The sequence below is a fragment of the Ictidomys tridecemlineatus genome, chromosome 10 (assembly GCF_052094955.1).
Source record: "Ictidomys tridecemlineatus isolate mIctTri1 chromosome 10, mIctTri1.hap1, whole genome shotgun sequence".
In the NCBI taxonomy this organism is placed as follows: domain Eukaryota; kingdom Metazoa; phylum Chordata; class Mammalia; order Rodentia; family Sciuridae; genus Ictidomys; species Ictidomys tridecemlineatus.
Genome location: NC_135486.1, coordinates 1,791,268 through 1,811,760, shown reverse-complemented (window position 1 = coordinate 1,811,760; position 20,493 = coordinate 1,791,268). Strand labels below are relative to the sequence as shown.

Below are 20,493 nucleotides of genomic sequence, written 5' to 3'. Positions count from 1 at the left end.
TGGCACGCAGAAGGGCAGGTCCACCTCCGAGAAGGACAGGACAAGTGACGCGAGGACTGAGGAGAAGCCCCAGGCTGTTGCACCTGCCCAGGTCCCAGGTAGGTCCCAGCCGGGAGCCAGAACCTTCCATCCCGGATCCAGGTCATCGACCTGGGTGTCAAGAGGACCTCGGTCCCCGCCTGCTCCAGCACTTCCCACCCCACCTCCTGGGCCAGGACCCCCTGGAAGAGCTTTGGGACAGTCCCCAGTCTGAGCCAGCAGCCCCTCTCCAACACCTCTTCATGAGTCCAGATGGTGAGGGGACAGAGTGGTGGGACAGGTGGCTGGTGTTCTCTCCCCTCTCTCTGGCTGACTTGGGGACTGGGTGGACCGAGAGCGCAGTGGATCTACGTCCATCAGAGCGCAGGTCTGTCGGCCTGGAGTCTCTGCCCGCCCCTCTTATTCCACTGGAGCCCACTCCGCTGCGCAGGGCACCTCAGAGCAGGGGTTCACCAGGCAGGGAGTGCGTCTGCCTCTCCAAGCACGCTGGCCGCTCCCCAGGCCTTGGCAGAAACACCCTGGGCAGCCGGCTGGTCTTCGTCTGCAGACTCGGAGGGGACCGCTGCTTCCTCGATGCTCCGGCAGCCTCCACGGAGCCGGTCCCACCTTGCTGAGCTCTGTGTACTCCAAGGGCTGGCTGCAGCAGGCGCTGCTGTTCCCGCGTGCAGAACCCACACATGGGCTGTCCTGCGGTCCAGGCGAGGTCCTCTTCACAAGGACTGACAGGCCTGAACCTTCCACCCGGCTCCTGGTCTGGACCTGCCCCTGACTCACTGTGGGGTCTTGACCAGGTCCTTCACCTCACAAGACTCCACTTCCCCATCCCTAGGGTGGGTCCAGGGTGTTCAAATCTACAGCGTGTGAGTGAGTGTGTGTGTGTGTGTGTGTGCAGGAAGTGGGGAGGCTGAGGTTTCACATCTCCTGTGCCTTGCTTGACCGAATCTGATTTCATTTGACATGTAATGTCATCTAATATGCTCTCACTTGAAGAAAAGACTGTGGCTTAAGTTTTTTTAAGTCATCAGATTAGATGAAATTTAAGGTCTATTCCAGTTCTAATATTGGCAATTTTTAAATCTAAGTATTTACTATAAAAATATAAACAGATTTGAGAGGACAATAACTCAGTTATCAATGAATACCTAAGCAGTAATTAGTAAGGACAGAACCAGGTCAGGCAGCAGGGTCAGGAGGGAGGATTCTGAAGACTTGTAGGATCTTTCCAGGCATGCGCATGCTCTCTCTCTCTCTCTCTCTCTCTCTCTCTCTCTCTCTCACACACACACACACACACACACTCAACTGCAGCCCAGACCATTCTCTCTAAAAGGGCATAAGTGTGTTCCCAGTTACCCACTTGGTGTCTTTGGAGATTGCTCAGTCCACTAGCATGCTCCCAGGCAGGCTCTGACCCTCACATAGCCTGAGCCTCTCCAGTGCCCAGTCCTGGGCCTGGTTCCGTGAAGGCATGTGAAATGCACCTCTCTAGAACCTTCTGGCAGCATGCTACACCTGGACAGCCAGGTATGGGAATGACAACACTGTCACCACAAGCCTGTCACAGGGCACTATGCACAGCACTTGCTCAAATCCACGTCCCCTTTGACACAGAAGTCCCTGCCGGGTGACCAGGGCAAGTATGTGCAACCCCAGCAGAGAACAGGAAAGCCCGCAGGAGCCGGCTGAATGGTTGGCAAAAGGTCACTGGGTCCCTGCCCCTGCGCCAGAGCTTCTCCTAATTCCTCAAGATGGAAAGGGGAGCAGATGGCCACTCACACAGCAGAGCGCCGCCCCGGGAGGCCTGCCTGCTGCGGAGGCCTGCCTGCTGCCCCAGCCCAGGCTCTCCTCTCCACGCTCAAACGCACTTACCGGTCACAGGTGGAGCATGCTCCTGTGGAGTCCCACCCCAGCCAGTCCTAGGCTAGGATGACCCGGTGCACAGGAGCTCTGCCCCAAGTGGTCCGAGTCCACGACCCGCGGGAACACAGAGGCCTTCTAGCCGGGGAGTCGGGTGAGTTGGGCAAAGTTCCGCTGCCGTGTGGTTCCGGAGCCCCAGCCCTGAAGGCTGGTGAGTGTCCGGTCACAGCTCTGCCAGCACTTGGCAGCTTAATTTAGCTCCCAAGGCCAAACTTGGCCCGGCCTCTGCACACAGCCCAGTTGGCCAGGACCACGCTCCCAGCTGACCTCTCCTCCCTACACTTTGCAGACTTGGGGCCGGGACAGCCCTGCCGCTCCGGCTGTAGAGACGAGTGCTCTGGTCAGGGCTGGTCAGTGGAGTGTGGTTGCTCAAAGCAGCCTTGGAGGGAAGTGGCTGCCCTCCGCTGCCCCAGGGACCTGCCGCCGCCACCTTCCCCTCTGCTGCTTCACAGACAGCAGATTGCTCTGGGAAATGACCCACTCATTCCTCGTCTTGTCTGTTGTGACTGTCACAGCATCACTGCCGTGAGACAAGACTCTGGCCACTGTACTCAGTGTGTGTCCCCAGATCCAGGTGGTCACGAGCAGTACCTACACACAGTAGGCCCGCACAGTGGTGCACCCGCCCCACAAGGCAGCAGGTCTGTCTGTTCCGCCCTCCTGGAATCGGCACAGGGAGGAAGGTGAGCGCGCCCCACACATTCCAAAGGGCTGGCACCTGTGCTCTGCCGACCCACAGGTGGGGTGGCATAAACACATGCTCGGCCATGTCCATCCCCACACCCCAGCAGTCTTGCACCCCCGCTGCCACAGAGGCCGACAGGTCAGGCAGGTCACAGCCCTTCCTGCTCCTTCATCTACCATAGTGCCTTCAACATGGCACCCCTGCACAAGATTCCTCGGGGCCAGGATAAGCAATTGTCCCGTGAGGTTCTGGAGGCTGCCGCGCCTCAAGATCTGCAGAGAGGGTCGGCAAGCTCGGGCCCTGGGAATGCCGTATGGCAGGCTCAACCGAGGGGGAGCCCGTGTTTCTGTTCAAGCCTAGAGGCAGGACGTCAGGCAGGAGGGCTCTGTCTTGCTCAGGTAGGACCAGCCTTTTGATCTGTTCAGACCTGGTGGGTTGTGGGGCCCCCCCACACCACGAGGGCAGTCTGCTCTGCCTGGTCTACCTGTCATCCAGAGACACCGGAACAAGGCTTGACCAGATATCTGGTGGCACTGTGGCCTGAGGAGCTGTGCTGGGAGTGGGCAGCAGTGACGCTGGCTGTTCCCCAGGAAGAGACCTAGTAGGTGTGGCGCGCGGGGGCTGTCCTTCCTAGCTCGTCACTCCTCCCAAGGCTTCCCGTCCTGTGCCGTGACTAGCAGGGACAGCCTCCGCCTGCCGTCAGTGCTGGCATCCGCCACGGGCCGTGTGCAGAGGCTTCGCTGTGCCCCTGGGTGGGGCTTGGCCTTTGCACTCTGTGAGTCGCCCTGGGAAGCATGCCCAGTAGCACTACCCTTGTGGGTGACCCGAGCCTGCACAGAGCCCAGGACGCCCGCTGTCTGAAGCAGAGCCCTCCTGGTGCACAGCTTGAGAAGAGTGGGAGACCAGGGTTTGCTTTTGCAGGCCTCCTGATTCGGGAGCCGTTTTATGCAGCCATAGCAAGTGGGCAGGGCCGCTGCTCAGGAGGGGAGGGCATCTGGCCCTCCCCAGGCCCCCGAGCCTCGCTCCCCACTGTTGTGCACACAGCTGGAGACGGCACGGCACGGATGTAACACGACCTGCGTGGCTCTGGGGGGGGAGGTCTATGTGCAGCTCCTGCCTCTCCCCTCTCCATTGAACGCCTGGGGGGAGCAGAGACCAGGCCTGCTGGTTTCTGAATCCTAACCAGAGCATGAGCACTTCACGGCCTCCACACCCATTGCCAGGTTGAGAACACAGGGGGCCATGTTCCCAACCACAAAACAGGCCTGGGAGGCACGACGTCACAGCCAGGGGTGAGCCACCCAAGCTACCTGGGTGGTGTCCCTCTCCTGGGCCCCGAGGAGTCATCCACTCCCGGGACTGCTCAGCCTGAAGGCAGGGCCAGGCGCTATAGGGGGCCGCTTGCAGGGAAGACCACCACCTTGCACGCACGCGCCCACAGGGGCTCTGCTCCCGGCCCCCGGGTGAGGCCTTCGGGGTGCTGCGGGCTCCTGCAGGTAAAGTGCCTACCTGAGAGCTGGGTGGGGCCACCAGCCTGACTCCTGGAGGGGCCGCCAGCGCCCCCGAGGGCGGGCCCATGGCAGTCGTGATGACGCGGTACGGGGAGCCCAGGGCAGTGAGGGGGGTCCCCGTCGCACTCAGCGTCCGTGGGGCACTCACAGGGGTGTCCGTGAAGCTGGGGTGGCTGTCCATGGGCTTCCCTGTGGACAGGGCTGCTGACGGGCTCATGGAGGTGGAGCCGGCGTGGCCAGGGGAGCCTGTAAGGAGAGAGCACAGGGGACAGGTGGGGTCAGACACGTCGGGGGCCGGCCAGCCTGCCTCACCTGGCTCCATGTATCCTTCCCCTCTGGCCACTCTGCATATCTGTGGACCCGGGGTCACACCTGCACTGAGCCAGCCATGGAGACAAGCCCAGGGTCGCAGGGAGCCGGCCTGCCCTGGGATGGGGCCCTCATGATGTCCCAGCATTTGGGGCCCTGCCTGGAGTCCACTCTAGATTATGGACAGTCAGCAATGCCACAGGGGGCGGCCCACAAGCCCAGGCCTGGGTGACGGTGGTCCAGGAATAAGGGGGTCAATGCCAAAGCCCCCAGTGGGGGTGGGGGTGGGGGTGGGGGTGGGCAGGGCAGATGCGCAGGCTGCTCCAGCCTTCCCCACGGAGCTCCGGGAACCGGTAGTGTGAGGTCATGCACTCGTGTGTGGACGCGGCCCTGCCCACACGAGTCCAGGCCACAGGACCCAAGGAGCCACAGAGTCTACACCGTGCACCTCCCGGCCCTTGTCTTTTGGAGCTTTTGCCCACAGATTTTGTCCTGCCCAGCTCTACAGCAAGGGTCACTGGCCCTTGGGAGGAGAACTTGGAGAGGCTGGTCTTGGCTTCATGGCCATGGAGGCCCAGTGCCTGTGGGTCTGGGGTGGGCAGGACAGCAGCATTGGCCAGTGGTGTCCAGCACGCTTCCCCCACCCAGCTGAGCTCCTGCCCTCCTGCAGACAGTGGCCAACTCAAGAGGAAGGAGAAGAAGAGGGTCTTGAGAGTCCCGTGTGTCCATTCTCTCCAGGAGGGAGCTGCCGACCTTGGGCTCCATGTTGTCAGAGGCTAGGACACACAGGGGCAGCCCTCCCTGCTCTGGCCCCCGGGGATCAGGCACGCAGAGCTGCACCCACAGGCAGAGTGAGGACTGCCCTCAGCTCAGCCGCAGCTGTCCCCAGGGGAGAAGCAAGAAGGGGGGCAGAGGGGAAGTGCCTGGCGGGGGCTCCTGCAGAAGCTGCCCACATCCAAGTGCTCACTGCCCATCAAACTCCATGCCACACAGAGGCGGTACTGGCCATGAGGCTTGTGTTCACTGAACAAGCCCTGGAGTGTGCCCACTGGCTGTAGGCACTGCCCTAAGCTAAGTGCCAGGTGAGGAGGGGGACCCACAGAGGGACTTGCTGCCTTCAGAGTCGGGGAGAGCAGGGAGCGTCCCAAATGAACGGCTCTCTATGGCACAAAGGTCACCCTCACATCCCGGAAATGCAGCGTGTGCAGCTCCAGTCCATCTGGGAAGCTGGGCAGCCTCTAAGAAAACTGCAGCTCCTTCTCACCCCCAGCCGCCCCCAGGTTCAGGACACCTGAGCGCCCTCATCTAGAAAGCTCTTGCTCATCCCTCAAGGTCAACTTCAGTGTCACCTCCTCCAAGAAGCCTTCCTGGCGTCTCTTGCTCAGGTCTGATGCCCCTTCTGTTTTCTAACTGCAGTCCACGCTTACTGGTGTCTCAGCCCTGATTCTATTTCCATATTTGTTAATCTTCCCGTCTTTCCCACTAAACAAAAGGAAAAGCTCTGTTTGTCTCTCTTTCCCCACCCTTAGTACAGTGCCCAGCCGGGGTTCCGGCGTTCGGAAGGCAGAGCCCACGCGCTCTCCTGTCTGCTGTCAAGGACAACAGGATGAGTGGAGAGCCATCTGCATCACAGAGCTGCAGACCAAAGTTCACCTGAAGGAGAGAGAAGAGGCGCCTCCAAAACCTCAAGCCAGGAGCCTTGCTGGTTTGCACAGAGCCTTCCGGGCTCTTCTGAGGCCTGGGAGGCTGACGTGGAGGAGGCTCACCAGACCTGAGTCGGCTTCGGAGACAGGGACAAGTGACTGGGAGCCAGCCCTGATTGGACACTCCCCAGGGCAGGTCATCGGAAGAGGCACTTTCCAGGCCCTACCCAGGGCCTCTTCTTGTCCTCGGCTCTAACTGGCTATCGGGAGCTGGGCCTTCACTTCTGGCCCCCAGGGTCAAGCGCAGGGCCTGGCCCCAAGCCTAGCACAGAAAGGCGGGCAGCAGCACCTGTACCACCCTGACAGGGGGGTGAGCCAGACCTTAAAAACCCCAAGAGCTTCAGGGTTGTTTGAGAGGAGGGTCTCTATGTTGGTAGCAAGTGACTGGCCTTCCTAAAGGTAGCTATTGAATGGGTAAGTGACCAAACTGACACTTCCCAAAAAGAACATAAATGGCTAACAAACAGATGAAAAAGTGTCAACTCATTAGCAATTAGGGAAATGCAAATCAAAACTACCTGAGATTCATCTCACACCAGGCCCAGGGGCAGTCACGAAGAACCAGATAACAACGCTGGAGAGGATGCAGAGAAAAGGGGCAGGTTTACACTGTGGTTGGGCTGTAAGTACAACCGCTATGGAAGTCGGCGTGGAGGGACTCAAAGGCTAGGCCTGGAGCCGTCCTATGACCCAGCAGCACCATCCTCAGCATCTACCCTGAAGAATCAATCACCACCTACAGCGAAACACGCAGACCATGTTTACAGCAGCACGATTTGCAACAGCCAAGTTACGGAATCTTGGTGTCTACCACAGATGGACAGATAAAGGAACTGTGGTCCACACGCACCATGGAGTTTATCAGCCATAAGGGAGAATGAGATGGTGTCACTGCAGGAAAGTGAGTGGAACCAGAGACCGTCATGTTAGAATAAGCCAGACTCAGAAGCCCAGGTTCTATGTGTCCCCACAAGTGGAAGGCAGAGAGGAGAAAGGGGAAGAAGGAAAGTCCACAGGGGGTCAGGAGGGGGAAGGGAGTGGAGAGGGAAGTGCGGGGAGTGACCCTGGCCAATCATGTTGTCCTGTTGTGAGCGAGTGCCAATGCGTGACGACAAATCCCACCACCACCTCCAGCTACGATGGACCAATAAAACACAGAATTAAGAAGAGAGCTATTTAAGCTTTTTTAAAAATGATAAATTGATTTCAGAAAAAGTCCAAGTATATTTTATACTCTGTATAAAGTATCATGGAAATTAGACTGCAGATTCATGATGTCTGAGAAACCCAGGCCCCGCACAGAAATACGCAGACGGGGACCGCGAAGAACTCACAAGACGCTTCAAAACAGAATCAGGTGGCATCATCAAAGTGATCTGAAATTTGTAGTACATGGTAGTTATTGTTATTATTAATGAAAATTAAGGCAATCTGTCAGTGCAATGGTGAGAATAGCAAATTGGGAGAAGATGAAACAGCAAGTTTAAGTTTGGTTTTTGATGATCTTACAAATGTGGCTGGGGCTGGTGGTGGCTCAGTGGTAGAGCGTTTGCCTAGCATGTGGGGGGTACTGGGTTCGATTCTCAGCACTGCATATAAATAAATAAAATAAAAGCCCATTGACATCTAAAAAATGTTCTTTAAAAACGTGGCTAATTTCTGCCAAGTCAATGACTGAGAAGAGGTGGGCTGTTTTATGACATAATTTTTAAAAATAAAATGGATACCTACATCTCACGTAAATGACCTTTGGTACTTTGCTTCTCCAAGGAGTTAGAAACAAACAGCTTTGCGTTTAGAAAAGATGGAGAACAATGGCTTTTCTAACTGGAGGGCTCTGGAGGGGAAGTTAATCCTTCTCGCAGACGCAGCTCACAGTCTCCCCGTCCTCAGGCCTTTTCCTTCGAAGCCAGGAGTCCTCAACACACTTGTCTGTGGTGCCTGGTCTGTTCTCTTTCTTCACCGGGCCTTTTGCTTAAGCTATAAATGAGCACAAAACTATGAACCAGTTCCCGCAGCATCATCCGAGCTGCAGTGGCGGCTCCTTTTTAAGAATTAGTGGCATTTCCAGCAGATTGATCCCGAGTCGTTTCTCCCTGTCCCTCAGCCCAGGCCAGGCCAAGTCCGAATCTGAAGTCCAGCTTCTCTCTTGTGCCCGTCCACTCTCGGTCTCTGCCATGGTTTGATCGTGTGTCCCTCCAAACTCATTCTGGGACTTAACCCTCAGGTGGGCAGTGTGCGAGGTGCCTGTGGGCAGTGAGCGGGCCTCCAGGCTCCACCCACGAGGGCCTCTGAGGGAGCCAGGGAGCTGCCTGGCCCTTCCACCCTTCCTCTTACAACCCCACGGGGCTGTTCCAGCTTCACTCCTTCCCTCATGTGGGGTTCAGGACTGGGTGAGAGGCTCCATCTTGGAAGCAAAGACAGAGTCCTCTCTGGCCCCAAGCTGCTGTGGCCCCTCCAGCCTCCAGAACTCCGGGCCACACATTTCTGTTACGCCTGTTTCCAGGTCTGAAGTGTTTTGTCACAGCAACAGGATGGACTGACAGAGCCCAGCCCAGTCCCCTGTGTGTGAGGGCACGTTCTTGAATTCCCTCCCTTTGCTGTTGGCAATCTCGCAGCACCTAGTACTGTGTCTGGAACACAGTAAATACCAAAAAAGGATAGTTGGTGACTAAATTAATGAACAGTATGGTGTTTGCTGATCACTGTGTGTAACTAGATGTAGAGCTGATCAACATCTCCTCCGCATAAGAAATCAACATTGCTGATGTTTATCAGAACAAAAGCCCTGGGAAATCTCTGAACAACAAGTGAAGAGTGTGTGTGTGTGTGTGTGTGTGTGTGTGTGTGTGTGTATTCACTCAAGCAGGCGAGCAAGAGAACAGGAGAGGAGAGAGAGACTTGCTGAGAAGGAGAAGCCGGCAGGAGAAGTACCGATTCCCACCAAGGTGAGGGAGTTGCTAAGCAACCTCCTCCCAGCCAATGGGAGGGAAATGTCAAGCCTGAGTCCCTCTGACTGGCCAACAAGGGAGCCAATGGCGCGGCCGTCCACCCTGGGCTGCTGTGCCAGGGTGCAGGCTGTGCTCTGTGGTTGGCAACCTCTTCAGGAGGGAATGGGAACTCTGAGCCCATGGATGGGGAAGGGTCAGGTGCTCCTCAGAGCAGGACTTTCCACTGAAGTCAGTGCCTCGAAGGGCCCCAGCCCACCAATCTCTCTGCGATGGGACAGGCCCCACCGAAGCTGCCTCCCTGCCTCCAGGGGAGAGATGTGGCACATACTTGACAATCACAGCATACCCAGACACCTGGCTTGTTCTTTGTCTAAGGAAACTCACGTGTCCTTCCTCTCCTTGGCTTTTAACAGAGAGACTGCTGAGCAAGCCTCGGCAGCAGGTCCACCCACCCCATGAAGGACTTTAATTGACACTTTTATGTCATCTCCTCCGCTGAGTAGCAGCATCAACAGCCTAGCTAGTGTCACTGAGCAACTGGCAGCAGCCCCGAGGCCCCGACCACACACATTAACCTGCTTCTCGCCACAGGCTGGACTTGGCTGCTCCTGTTGCCCTCACTGTACAGAGGCAAAATCCAGAGACAAGAGTGACCGGCCAAAAGGAATGTGGCTCGTAACCGGGGCACGTGTCTTTTGAGTCCAGGAACCACAGCACGTTTGGCGCTGTGACTCTGACCTCCCACGGTGACCCCACAGTCCTTCCTGCCCTCGCCAGCCCGACTCTTGGCCTGAGGATCCAGCCCTAAGCCTTTCTGGCCGGAACGGCCCATCCTGGCACTAGCCCGTCACAATGCAGAGCCTGCCCTGGCTCCCTTCAGCTGGGCCCCAGCCCAGGCCAACCCCCACCCCTCTGTAAAAGAGCCAGACGCTGGGGTTGTCGATTGGCACTTCTTGTCCCTGAACTGCTATCAGCGTTTTCCAAGCACTTTCCCGTGAGGGTTTGGCTGCACGGCCATCCTGAGACTGGACGGGGAGGTACTGAGACCTGTTCTGGAGATGCGAAGCTCTGCATCTGAACAGGGGTGGAAAACAGCCATCAGTCTCCGATGAGGGGCGGCCAGAGTGGAAGCCGGTTTAGGAGGGGCCTTCTCTGTGGCCAGGGCCCTTCCTGGCTTTCTCAAGGTGGAAAATAAAGGAACGAGGTGGAGAGTGAGGAGGCCGGCCCCTCCCCGGAGTCTTTGCGGGCATCAGCTCTGGGCCGATGCCCTGTGCCCAGGCCCTCTGGACCAGCTGAGCCAGCTGCCAGCGGGCCCTTGTGGCACACAGGACGGTTCTGCCTGAACCCTTGTGGTGGACAGGATGGTTCTGCCTGGACCCTTGTGGCCCCAGGACAGCTGAAGGGGTGCATCGCCGGTGCTGGTGGGGGGCATTTGTTCTTCTCCCCCTCCCCACCCCCTGCCCCCCTCCTCTCCTCTCCTACTCCCTGCCCCTCCCCTAAAATCTGTAATGACGAGGTAGTGAAAAGCAGGGAAAGATTGATAATCGGCCTCATTATTACTAGCATTATATATAATTATAGCAAAACCTCACTCATTTGGATCAATTGAGAGAAAAATCAGTCTAAATTCGTGACAAGTTGGCAGATTACTTTTAAATTAGAATTTTATTACTTCTAAGTAACACACGTGAATAGTTTGTGTTTCAAGTACCACAAGCTAATGGTTACTAAGTGGGGATTTTATAAAACCTGCTTTAAAAGACTCTTTTGTAATTAACACCCCGTTAATATGCTAATGACGTTCCTACTATGCTTTCTAAATTGTTGAAAACAGATGCACCTTAAATGGGCTCAACACCTCTCGGATCATCTCAGCTGCTTAACAACCTTTTTTCCTTATTATTTTTTGTGAATGAGAAAATACAAACTAGTTAATACCATGACCCATTTAATCTCAATTCCAAATTAATTATGCTATAAATTAATAAGCCCATATTATTTTTGTTTAGAAATCGGACTTTTAGGACTTAAAGGAGCATCTCATTTCATAGAAGAAGCAATCATCTCAGGGAGGTTGAGAGATTTGCTCAGGGCCACACAGCACAGCACAAAAATCACCAGCTCTTTCAGCTCATGGGTCTGAGTATACACCAGCCACTATGTCATGCCTGACACACACAGAACTCTATAAATATGTGCTATTATTTCCATGGCAATTACTGGTACTGATTTAATCAAACTATTTTTTGGATGCTGATTTTGTGCCTGGCCCCAAGTTCAGCACGGCAGACAAGCAGACCCTCCCTGGAGGCTGCAGCTGCACACAGACCTCAGTCTGCCTGGGAGTGATCCGCAGAGCAGGACTCGGCCCCTTCAGACAGACAGGAAGCAGGTTCAGCAGGACCCCAGGGCTTGCCCTGAATTACTGCGACCCAGGACCCGAGTCGAGCCTCTGGCGGTGCCTGCCTTCGCCTGTGCGCCCCTTTCCCACCCAGGACCAGGTCACAAGGCTGGCTGGTGCAGATGAATGGGATGCCGTCGCTAACAAACGAGAGGCACCTGGGGTCCCCTTCAGAGGACCCGTCTGTCCCTCTGCACCTGTTTCACGTGCTGGCACCCCCTGTGCCCACTGGGCCACCGAGACGTGCCCAGGAGGCTCTCGGTGCTGGAGTCCTTGAACACCACACCGCCCTGCAGCGCCATGAGCCACCTCCTGCAGCGCCATTCCCTTTGGGTGACGTACACAGCCTTGTCTGTTCTGGATCCCCAAGACCAAACACCCACCCCGAGAAAAAATGTCACAAGTCATTAATTCCCAGATTCTGATGGCAGCTTCTGATGGCAGCCCATCTCTGCACTCCTGCAGGGCAAGGACTCGCCAGTCAAGGCATCCGCACAGCCTGGCACGCCGTGCCAGTGCGTGGCTGGCAGGGCTCCCGCGGGCCTTCTCCTGGGCTCCCACCTTGCTGGGGCTGACCAAGCACAGCAGCTCTGTGCGCCACACCCTCCAGGAGCAGGCTTCCACACGACACTGGTGACGGCAAAGTGAACAGGGGACAAGGGAGGTGCCGAGGCACAGAAGGACCCCAGGCCACCAGCCTGGGAGAAAACACCCCAGATGTCTGTTAGGCAGCCCCCCCATCCGACTTCTCATAGGAGCCTTTTGAATCGAAGATCACGGACTTCTCCGTCCTCGACATCCAGGTCCCTGGCCTGGGGCCCCAGTCTCCTGAGAATCACAGGTTGGAGGTTCCTGGTAAAGGCCCCTGAGCACTGTCCAGGGAGAATTTGCTATAGTGGGGTTTCCTAAGACGGCCCCCGTAGAGCACCATTCCCTCCACTTTGCAGCATCTGCAGGGCGCTGGCGGCACACTGAGAACCCGCAGCCTCCTCTAGACAAAGCCGACAGGCGGGACTCTGGCTGAATTTAACACCAGCCGCCACATTTTCACAGAAAGAGAGCAAGCTTTCTTTCACAGTCGTCCAGGCTTTTAAAAGTTTAGTCCCCATGCCATAGAGGGCCATCCTCTGCCCGTGGGGGGCACTGGGAGGACTGTCTGTGGCTCAGCCCCTGCTCCTCTTCCTGTCACCTCAGGTGGCCCCAACAGGACCAGGAGAATCCAGTTTGAGGACGGAGAACAGCCACAAGTCCTGGGTGAGCCCATCTGCCTTCCCAAGTGTCGTTACCTGTAACCGATGGGTCAGACCAGAAGAGCACAGGCCCCGTCCCGCTCTGCAACTTCAGCTCCCAACAGGGAGCGGGCCACACGGGTCAGAGCCAAGGGCTGGGATCACTGCCAAGGAAGGGCAGTCAGGAAGCCTGCTCCTCAGCCCGGGCAGCCTCCTCCTGGAGCACAGCCTGAGAGGTCCGCCTGCCCTTCCCAGGAGACTGAGCACTGGGCAGGGCAGGAACGGGGTTCTGCCTGTTAACACAAGGCGCCGTCCAGCTGGGAAAGCGCCCAGCGCTCCCCAGTGTCTGTCCCTTTTCAGCACTTACCTGTGTTCCAAAGACAAAGGGACTGCTGGCGGGCGTGAGGAGTGCAGGGACGCGGAGCCCCTGGGGCGGGTCTGGGGTTCTGCCCTGCCCGGCCTGGCTGAAGCTGCCGGGGCTGGAGCGGCTCTTCCTCACCAGTGAGGTCTCCTGGGCAGAGGCTCAGCCTCCCTGCTCTACGTCCTCATCCTCATCGGTGCATGGGGACGGTGGTGACAGAGTCTGACCTCCCATGTGCGTGTTAAATGAGATGAGTACCAATCCCTGGAGTGCTTGGCAAACAGTAGGTGCCCAATAAATGTTAACCGCTGTTTTTCACTCTTTTGTGAGGATGATTGAGCTCAAACTGAGTTGGCCTGTGAGAGCCACCTAAGCCCAGGCGTCTGGGAAAACAGACTTCCATTCCCTGGGCCTCTGTGTCCTCTGGTTTCCTAAAACAAGAGCAAACGCCATCTTCCTCACCAGCCAGACACCAAGGCTGGTGGCAAAGTTCACAGATCCAGAGGCCACAGCGGAGGGAAGGAGAAGGCAGGCCACCTGGACTCGGCGGCACGATCCTCCTTTCAGCTGGGCCTCAGCTCTCCTCTCTTGTAAGATTGTAAATGTTTCAGAAAATAGTTTATACTAAATATGCTCCTTCCTAAATCTCATAAACAGTCACTCCTTCCTACATAAACCCTTACGCCAAGGTATGTTCCAATTCGCCACCCACACATCTGCAGAGGGAGAGGTGGGTTGGAGCAAGGCAAGCCTGCGCACACGCGTGTGAGCCGGCACTGCCATCCGACCCTCCGCTGCACCTGTCCCCAGGTGGAAGAGGGTCCTGTCCTCCCTGGGGGTCAGGAGGTCTCATGCACATGAGTGGAATTCTGCGAGGTCCCCGTGGCTCCTTGGTAGCTCCTGGCTCCTCGGCTGCGTCTCTGTGCCAGGCCACCGTGTGTGCAGCGCTGAGGACGGATCCTGTGTTGGACGGGAGCTCCAGACCCCCAGGGGCACCCCACTGACCCAGCTTTGCAGAGCAAGCATGTCACCCACAGAAGCACTGAGAGGTGGCTCAGCAGAGCACAGCCCCCAGCCAGCCTGCCTGGTCCCCGTCCTGGGCTGTGCCATTTCTACTGGGAGGCCTGGCTGAAGTTCTGGGCCTCTCACTGCCCTGCCTTCCTCCTCCTGAACAGGACCACAGGAAGGACGGCGATCCTGCCTGCTCCTGGGGTTGTGCTGAGGATTGACATGGAGACGCTGGCTGAGTGCTCGTGTTGGGGCCAGTGTTTGTGATTCAGGATGCTGGTTAAGGAAGCAAGGCCGGCCCCTCTGCTGACCGCCTTCTGCCCTGGGGCACTGTTGGAGTGGGGCTGCCTGGCCCCAGGAGAGCAGGCCTCTTAACAAGCAGCCCGGGTGTAGCGGCGGAGGAGAGAGGCTCCCCACCAGCAGGCAGGCGCTGAGTGGGGAATGTGGGCACCAGCACCACGAGCCTCGGGCCACCTTGACCAGTCTCTTGGTGGTTGGTGGGTGATTCTGGGGCACCTGGTAAGCACAGCCCAGTTACCTCCACGGGTGACTTTGCTTCCCCGGGGATTCTCACGGGGTTCCTCTGTGGCTCCCCTTGCGTGTGTGGCCCGGGCAGGAGCTGTCCACCAGGTCATCAGGAGCACAGCACAGCTTGCACATGGGGGCAAGGGTGGTGAGAGGCTGCGGGTGACCTCCGCTCTTGTCCTCAGCACCCCGGGCCTGCCACAGGCCCTGTCCCCCTCCTCAGCTCTGCAAGGCCTCAGGCCTCCCTGACTTGGGGTGGAGACCTTGGGGTCTGTGTTTAGCCTCCTCTTGACTGTCGCATGCAAACAAAATGGAAAACATCCACAGACCCAAACAAGATGACTATCCTCCCCTGGGGGTCAGGGAGGACTGCCTCCAGGACCCTCAAACAGCCCGCAAGGCCTTTCCCTCCCGCCCTGGAGGCACAAACCTGCTTCTTGAGGCTGCACCTTGTGTCTGCTCTCTGAAACCTCATTGCAGCAAACACCGGAGCCCCACAACTATGAGAAACTGAGCCACAAAATATGTGAGTCAAAAGATGAGGATTGAATTGTATTTTTCCAGATCCTGTTTCATTATTCTACAGTGTGTGCCTTTACATTTATTTGCTTGTTTGTCTGTGAGTGGGACGGAAGGAATGGAAACCTGACACCAATGTATGGAGGGCTCTGCAGCAGCCCTCCCCCAGGGCCAGCTCCCCTCACACTCCCCCGAAACCAAGGCTGCGATGCTGAATCCCATTTTAGAGATGAAGTCTGTAAGGCCCAGAAAGGTCCGGAGCTTGCCTAAGGTCACACAGCTAGGTAAGTGAAAAGCTGGGAACCAGACTCAGCAGTCCCTCCCCGCCCCCTCTCTCCCTCCCTCTCTCTCTCTCTTCCTTCCTTCCTCCCTTCCTCTCTCTCTCTCTTCCTTCCTTCCTCCCTTCCCCTCCCTCCCCCTCTCTCTCTTTCCCTTTACTACATCAATTTAAAGCAATAGCATCATAAGTTTGTGAGAGGCTTTTGTGCAACTCAACCTCTGTGGTCCCAGACTGGTCCCTGACTTCCACAAGTCTGGGATTACACATCTAAGGGACAAAAGGACAGGGCAGTCTCTGCAGCCCTGGAGGCTAGCGTTTCAGGTCCCCGGCAGCCCCGGGGGTTCACAGTGGGCTTCCTCTCCTATACCTATCTACCTGTCCCTTTTTCTCACCTCCACTGCCCTGCAGGATCAAGGGGCCTTGGCGGGCTCAAGAATCTGCCTGAGGATAAGTCTGCTCCTCCAACAGTCAGACTCAGAGAAGCCCAGGGGAAGGAAGCCCGAGCTCTGGACGGGGCTGAGAGGCAGTGAGGAAAAGCCCAGCAAAAAACTAGACCAAGTGTCCAGGACGCAGAACTGGCCTGCACACTCCCAGGTCTCAGACTGGCAGGGATAAGAGGAGGCTGCCTCCCACAGGGCGGGCACATGCCATGCTGCTCACTTTCAGAGCTGCCCCAGCCTGGGAGGCAGACAGGCCTCCTCAATCGGTCCTCCCAGGGCCAGACCCCATGCTTGCCTGAAGGACTGAGCAATGCCCCAGGCTACTACCCCAGGTCAGGGGCCTCGTCCACCCTGCAAAGTGGGCTGGGTGCCGTCTGCTGGTGAACCAGCTGTCCAGAGGAGGGCAGGGGGCAGGAACTTTTCAGTTCTCAGACCTTACAAAAATGTCTGTCCTGGCGCCCAGATCCATAAGGGGAAAGCTCCCCTTGGCTCCCAAATGCCAGCTACGTGCCACTGCCTGCCGCTCTGACCCGAGAGGCCAGCTGGTCAGCTGTTGGCTCCCTTGGCGGAACTGGGAGGCTGTCCCTGAATGAGAGACCCTTCGCAGGGGTGTGCCTGGGCCTGGAGGAAGACCGTGCACCCAGTCTGCGGAAGCTTCTGCAACAGTGCCCGGGCTGCCCCGCCTGGTGTGGCCCCTGGAGTCTTCAGCCTGCCAGTTGCCTCCTGTGAGAGCCTGGACCCCCTCCCCAGAGCTGACCCCCCAGAGTGGCAGCCTCGCTAAGGAATGGGGGTGGGCAGCGCAGGGGGAAGAGAGGAGCCATTAGCAAGTCAAAGGGAGAAGAGTGGCAAGTTACAGGGCTGTTTTCTTTTTGAAAATCCAATTATAGTGAAAGCCTCTTTCAACTGGAACAACGGTGACAGGGGCCAAGCCCTCCCACTCCCACCTTCCCCGCTCCAGATGAGATGAGGGGTTGGAGCCAGCGCGTCCCTCTCTCCTCCACCGCGCGTCCTCACACAAACATGTGGGGTATGACAATGCTCTTCTCGATCTTTGTCTCAGAGCGTCCCCGCTAGACGCTGTCCTTGGGCTGCCCCCAGCCCTCGAGCTGCGTGCTAACGCCTCCTCCGCTGGGACCCTGGCTCCCCATCCGGCCGCGCACTCGGGCACAGGCTGCCCAGCTCCGTGTAAACACAGGCGCCCTCCTTCTGCCCAGCACCGGCCCTTCCGTCCTCCCTGCCCCCCGGACAGGTCCCGCAGCCCAGCCGGCCAACTCACCGCCAAAGCCTGCAGGAAACTTCATGAAGTGAGGGTAATTCCCGTACATGTTGATCCTCAGTTCATCCTCCGCCTGCGCCCACTGAGGATCACGCCCCTCGGGCTCCGCGCAGCCCGCGGCTTCAACTTGGGCTCGCGCGAGTGGCCATCGCCTCCGAGCCGCGGAGCAGGGCCGGGCCAGCGGGATTAGTCAGGCGTCTGCCCCCCAGCGCAGGTCCACATGGTGCGCCGAGCCGCCGCGGCAGCTGGTGCCTGTCAGTAATCGCGTAAAGCCGCGCGCTCCTGCTCCTGCTCCTGCCGCCGACCCTGTTGCTAGTTTGATTAACTCGGGCGGGTTGTGCTGCGACTCCGCTCCCAGCCGTCCCCAGAGGTCCCCGCCGGTGGCGCGATCTATTATCTGGTAACCAATCGACGTGTGGCCGCCCCAGTGGGTCAGGAGGGGGAGGGGCAGGCCAGGGAGACCCTTTGGGCGCCTTTTCCTCCACTTGCACCCACAAAAATCAATGGGGCTTTATGGAGATGCGTGTTCCCACGCCGGCTCCGCGCACTCGGTGCTGACGGGCGGGGGTGGGGCCGGAGAACAGGGCCCTTTCATGAGCACCGGCCCAGCTGTGGAGGACTGGAACCCAGGCCCTCCTGCCGGACTGCGCTCCCAGAAGGGAGGCTTGCCGGAGCCGTGGCGAGCCGTGGGGAACGATGGGAAGGCCGTGCTGCATCAGGCTGTGGTTCTCATCCTCAGGGTCCCCAGGGATGGACTCAGCTCATGCAAAGACCACTCTGGGGCCCACGGGCACCGCCAACCCTGGCTGGCACCAGTCTGCAGAGGGGAGTCTAAGCTCGGCTGATAGCAGGGCTGTTGTCCAGCCCTTGTGACAAGGTGCTGCTGGCCTGTTCTTGAATGCCTCTGGGAGCAGGGAGCTCAGTACTATCCCAGTTCAGCCCCTCTGTGGTCCTCACCACAAAAGCGCTCTCTGCTGAGCTGGAACCTGGCTCTCCTCCGTGGCTTCTGTCCCCAGGACCTCAGCTACTTCCTGGACCTATGGGGTCTGTCACACTGGGGTCCTCTGCAATTCAGGCCCCTCGTCACGTGCTCTCTGCTCTTGCACCTCTTGCCAGCCTGTGTGCAGCAGGCGTCACCTGCTTCCAAGCACACCACAGCCTGCAGACCCCACAAGGTGGGCAAGGAATTGGCCAGACTTGGATGCAGTTTCCAGACAGCCTATCTCCTGCCCTCCAGGTGACTGTGCCAGCAGGGTGGCAGACGTGCTGTCAGCACAGTCCCCAAGGGCCAGGGTCACGAATAAGCTCTAAGGGGCGGATGAGCTCTAAGGGGGCCGCACTGCAGGCAAGCCATCTCCTGCTCAAACAGGACATGGATGGCAGGGTGGTGGGCCAGAGCAGGCCCAGACCAGAGCAGGAACAGTCAAGGTGACAGGGACGGGCGGGAAGGAGGAAGGAGGGAGTGCCGCAAGCCTTTGCAGGAGGAACTCTGCCCACCACAGGCACCTGGGGCAGCCCCACGTGTCAGGGCACATGCCTGCCCCCAAGCCATGGCCCCTTGATACGCATTCTTCATTCCATTCTTGGGAGACTGGTCAGGGGGCCCGTGGGCAGTAGGGGCCTATGTCCCTCTGAAGTGGGAACTCGGGGGATTCGCTCCTCACCAGGGCTGCTGGGTCCTGTCTGTTGCCCAGGGCTCCTCCTTCCCGCCCCGTTCACCGCCCCGACAATGCAGCGACCTCCTTGCAGAGCATCCACGTCAGGGTAAGAACGCTGGAAACAGGCGGCAGAGGAGCAGCGCCCACCACTGCCAAGTCCGCTCACGGGTGCCTCTGGCCTCTGCTGTACCACTCACCAGTCGCTGGCAGCAGAGGCTGCACCCACGGGGAGAGCCAGCCAGAGGCCAGTCTCCACAGCTCACAGCCCGAGGGCATCTCATGCCGTGGGGTGTCCCTGGGCCTCAGTTACCTCACAGCGCCACTGTGAGCAGTAAGAGTGGGCACCCTGTTCCCTTAGAGCACGCCAGGTGCATAGCACCGGCTCAGCATGTGGGGGCTGATGAGATGGTGTGCCGGTGACAGGGAAGGTGGCCTAAACCACTTTACCTTACCTGTGTCCTGTTTCTCGTTTGTAAGAGGGCAGGGCAGGGCTCGATGAGTCCCAAGATCCCCTTTAACTTCAAAAGCGGATGCAAACGTGCCTGCCACCTATTCTGGTCCACGCTGTCCATTTTCTCCTGGTGGAACCTGAAGTTCGTGTCTCCCTGAAGTGCAGACTACGGTTTTCTGTTGCGCACGGGTCGCAGGGGAAACGAGTTACTCCAGTGGCTTTAGGCGACTCCGTGCTGGTGAGGGTTCTTCCAGGTACTCAAGGACTCAAACCCATCCTTTAAAATGCCCGCTCCAGACTCTCATCCAAGGTCAATGTCAAGATGATCTGCTGGTGGGTTGGGTTGTTCTCCCCGTCACTAGGTGAGGTACATCGTCTGCTTCTTTTCCTCACAGAAGAAAAAACAAATTTCTAAACCCAGCCTGGAAAGGCTTCAGGGTTGTGTCTCCACTTACCCTCCAGCTCCACAGAGAGGATGCACTCAGGAGTCTGGCCATGAGGCCCAGGTCCACAACGCTCTGCATTCCACCTTGAGCAACCTTGCCAGGTTTCCGGGGGTGTGGTCTGCATTTTTACACTGCACCATTCTGCACCATTTCTTTGAGTGGTAAATGCCAAGAGTTGATGCGTTCTTGGTTCCTTTAGGTCCAGCTGCAGCGTCTGCCGTGGGGCATGAGACCTTCTCTCTACCTTCAGCTTGGTGTTCACACTCCTTTCCTCTTCCCACCTGTCAAAGCCCCCCTGCTCAGCTCCCACCATGACACACACAAAACCATCCCCCTGCCAAAGTCGGACAAAACTCATCATCCAGTGTTCAGCTGCCTCTTAACACGTGTGGCCTTGAGGTGTCCCGGTGCACTGGAGCTGAACAGTTTCTGTCTTTCCTTGGAATATGTCTTGTCTTCAAAGATGGCGATAGTGTATTATGTAGGATTTTCCCCCATAAAAGTGCCAATAGGCCAGGCACAGTGGCACTGCCCGAAATCCCAGTGGCTCTGGACGCCGAGACAGGAGGATTGCAGGTTCAAAGCCAGCCTCAGCAACAGTAGAGTCCCTGTCTCTAAATAAAATATAAAATAGGACTGGGGATGTGGCTCAGTGGTTGAGTGTCCCTGAGTTCAATTCCCACTACCCCTGCCCCCGAAAAAGTGCCAACAGGTGTTTGATATATATATATTTGTATCAAAACTGCTTGGTATACTTATAATATGCCAAAAACAATATACTGAA

At 57.6% G+C, this 20,493-nt stretch overlaps 1 protein-coding gene across 4 annotated transcripts in view; it reads right to left on the bottom strand.

Annotated features, from left to right (window-relative positions):
* Nucleotides 1–17,785, bottom strand: part of Rxrg (retinoid X receptor gamma) — a 38,330-nt gene extending 20,545 nt beyond the window's left edge. Inside the window, exons 1-2 of one of the 4 annotated variants that reach the window (XM_005319858.4) lie at nucleotides 17,155–17,785; nucleotides 4,151–4,398 (exon numbers count right to left, since the gene is read on the bottom strand). In XM_005319858.4, the coding sequence (XP_005319915.1) occupies nucleotides 4,151–4,398; nucleotides 17,155–17,203 (297 nt within the window). In that variant the 5' untranslated portion in view covers nucleotides 17,204–17,785. Of the gene's footprint in view, nucleotides 1–1,908; nucleotides 3,095–3,125; nucleotides 3,457–4,150; nucleotides 4,399–17,154 lie in introns of those variants that run through there. The other 3 variants (XM_021722698.3, XM_013356192.4, XM_013356191.4) reach the window with 3 other exon arrangements.
* Between the last annotated feature and the right edge of the window lie 2,708 nt (nucleotides 17,786–20,493).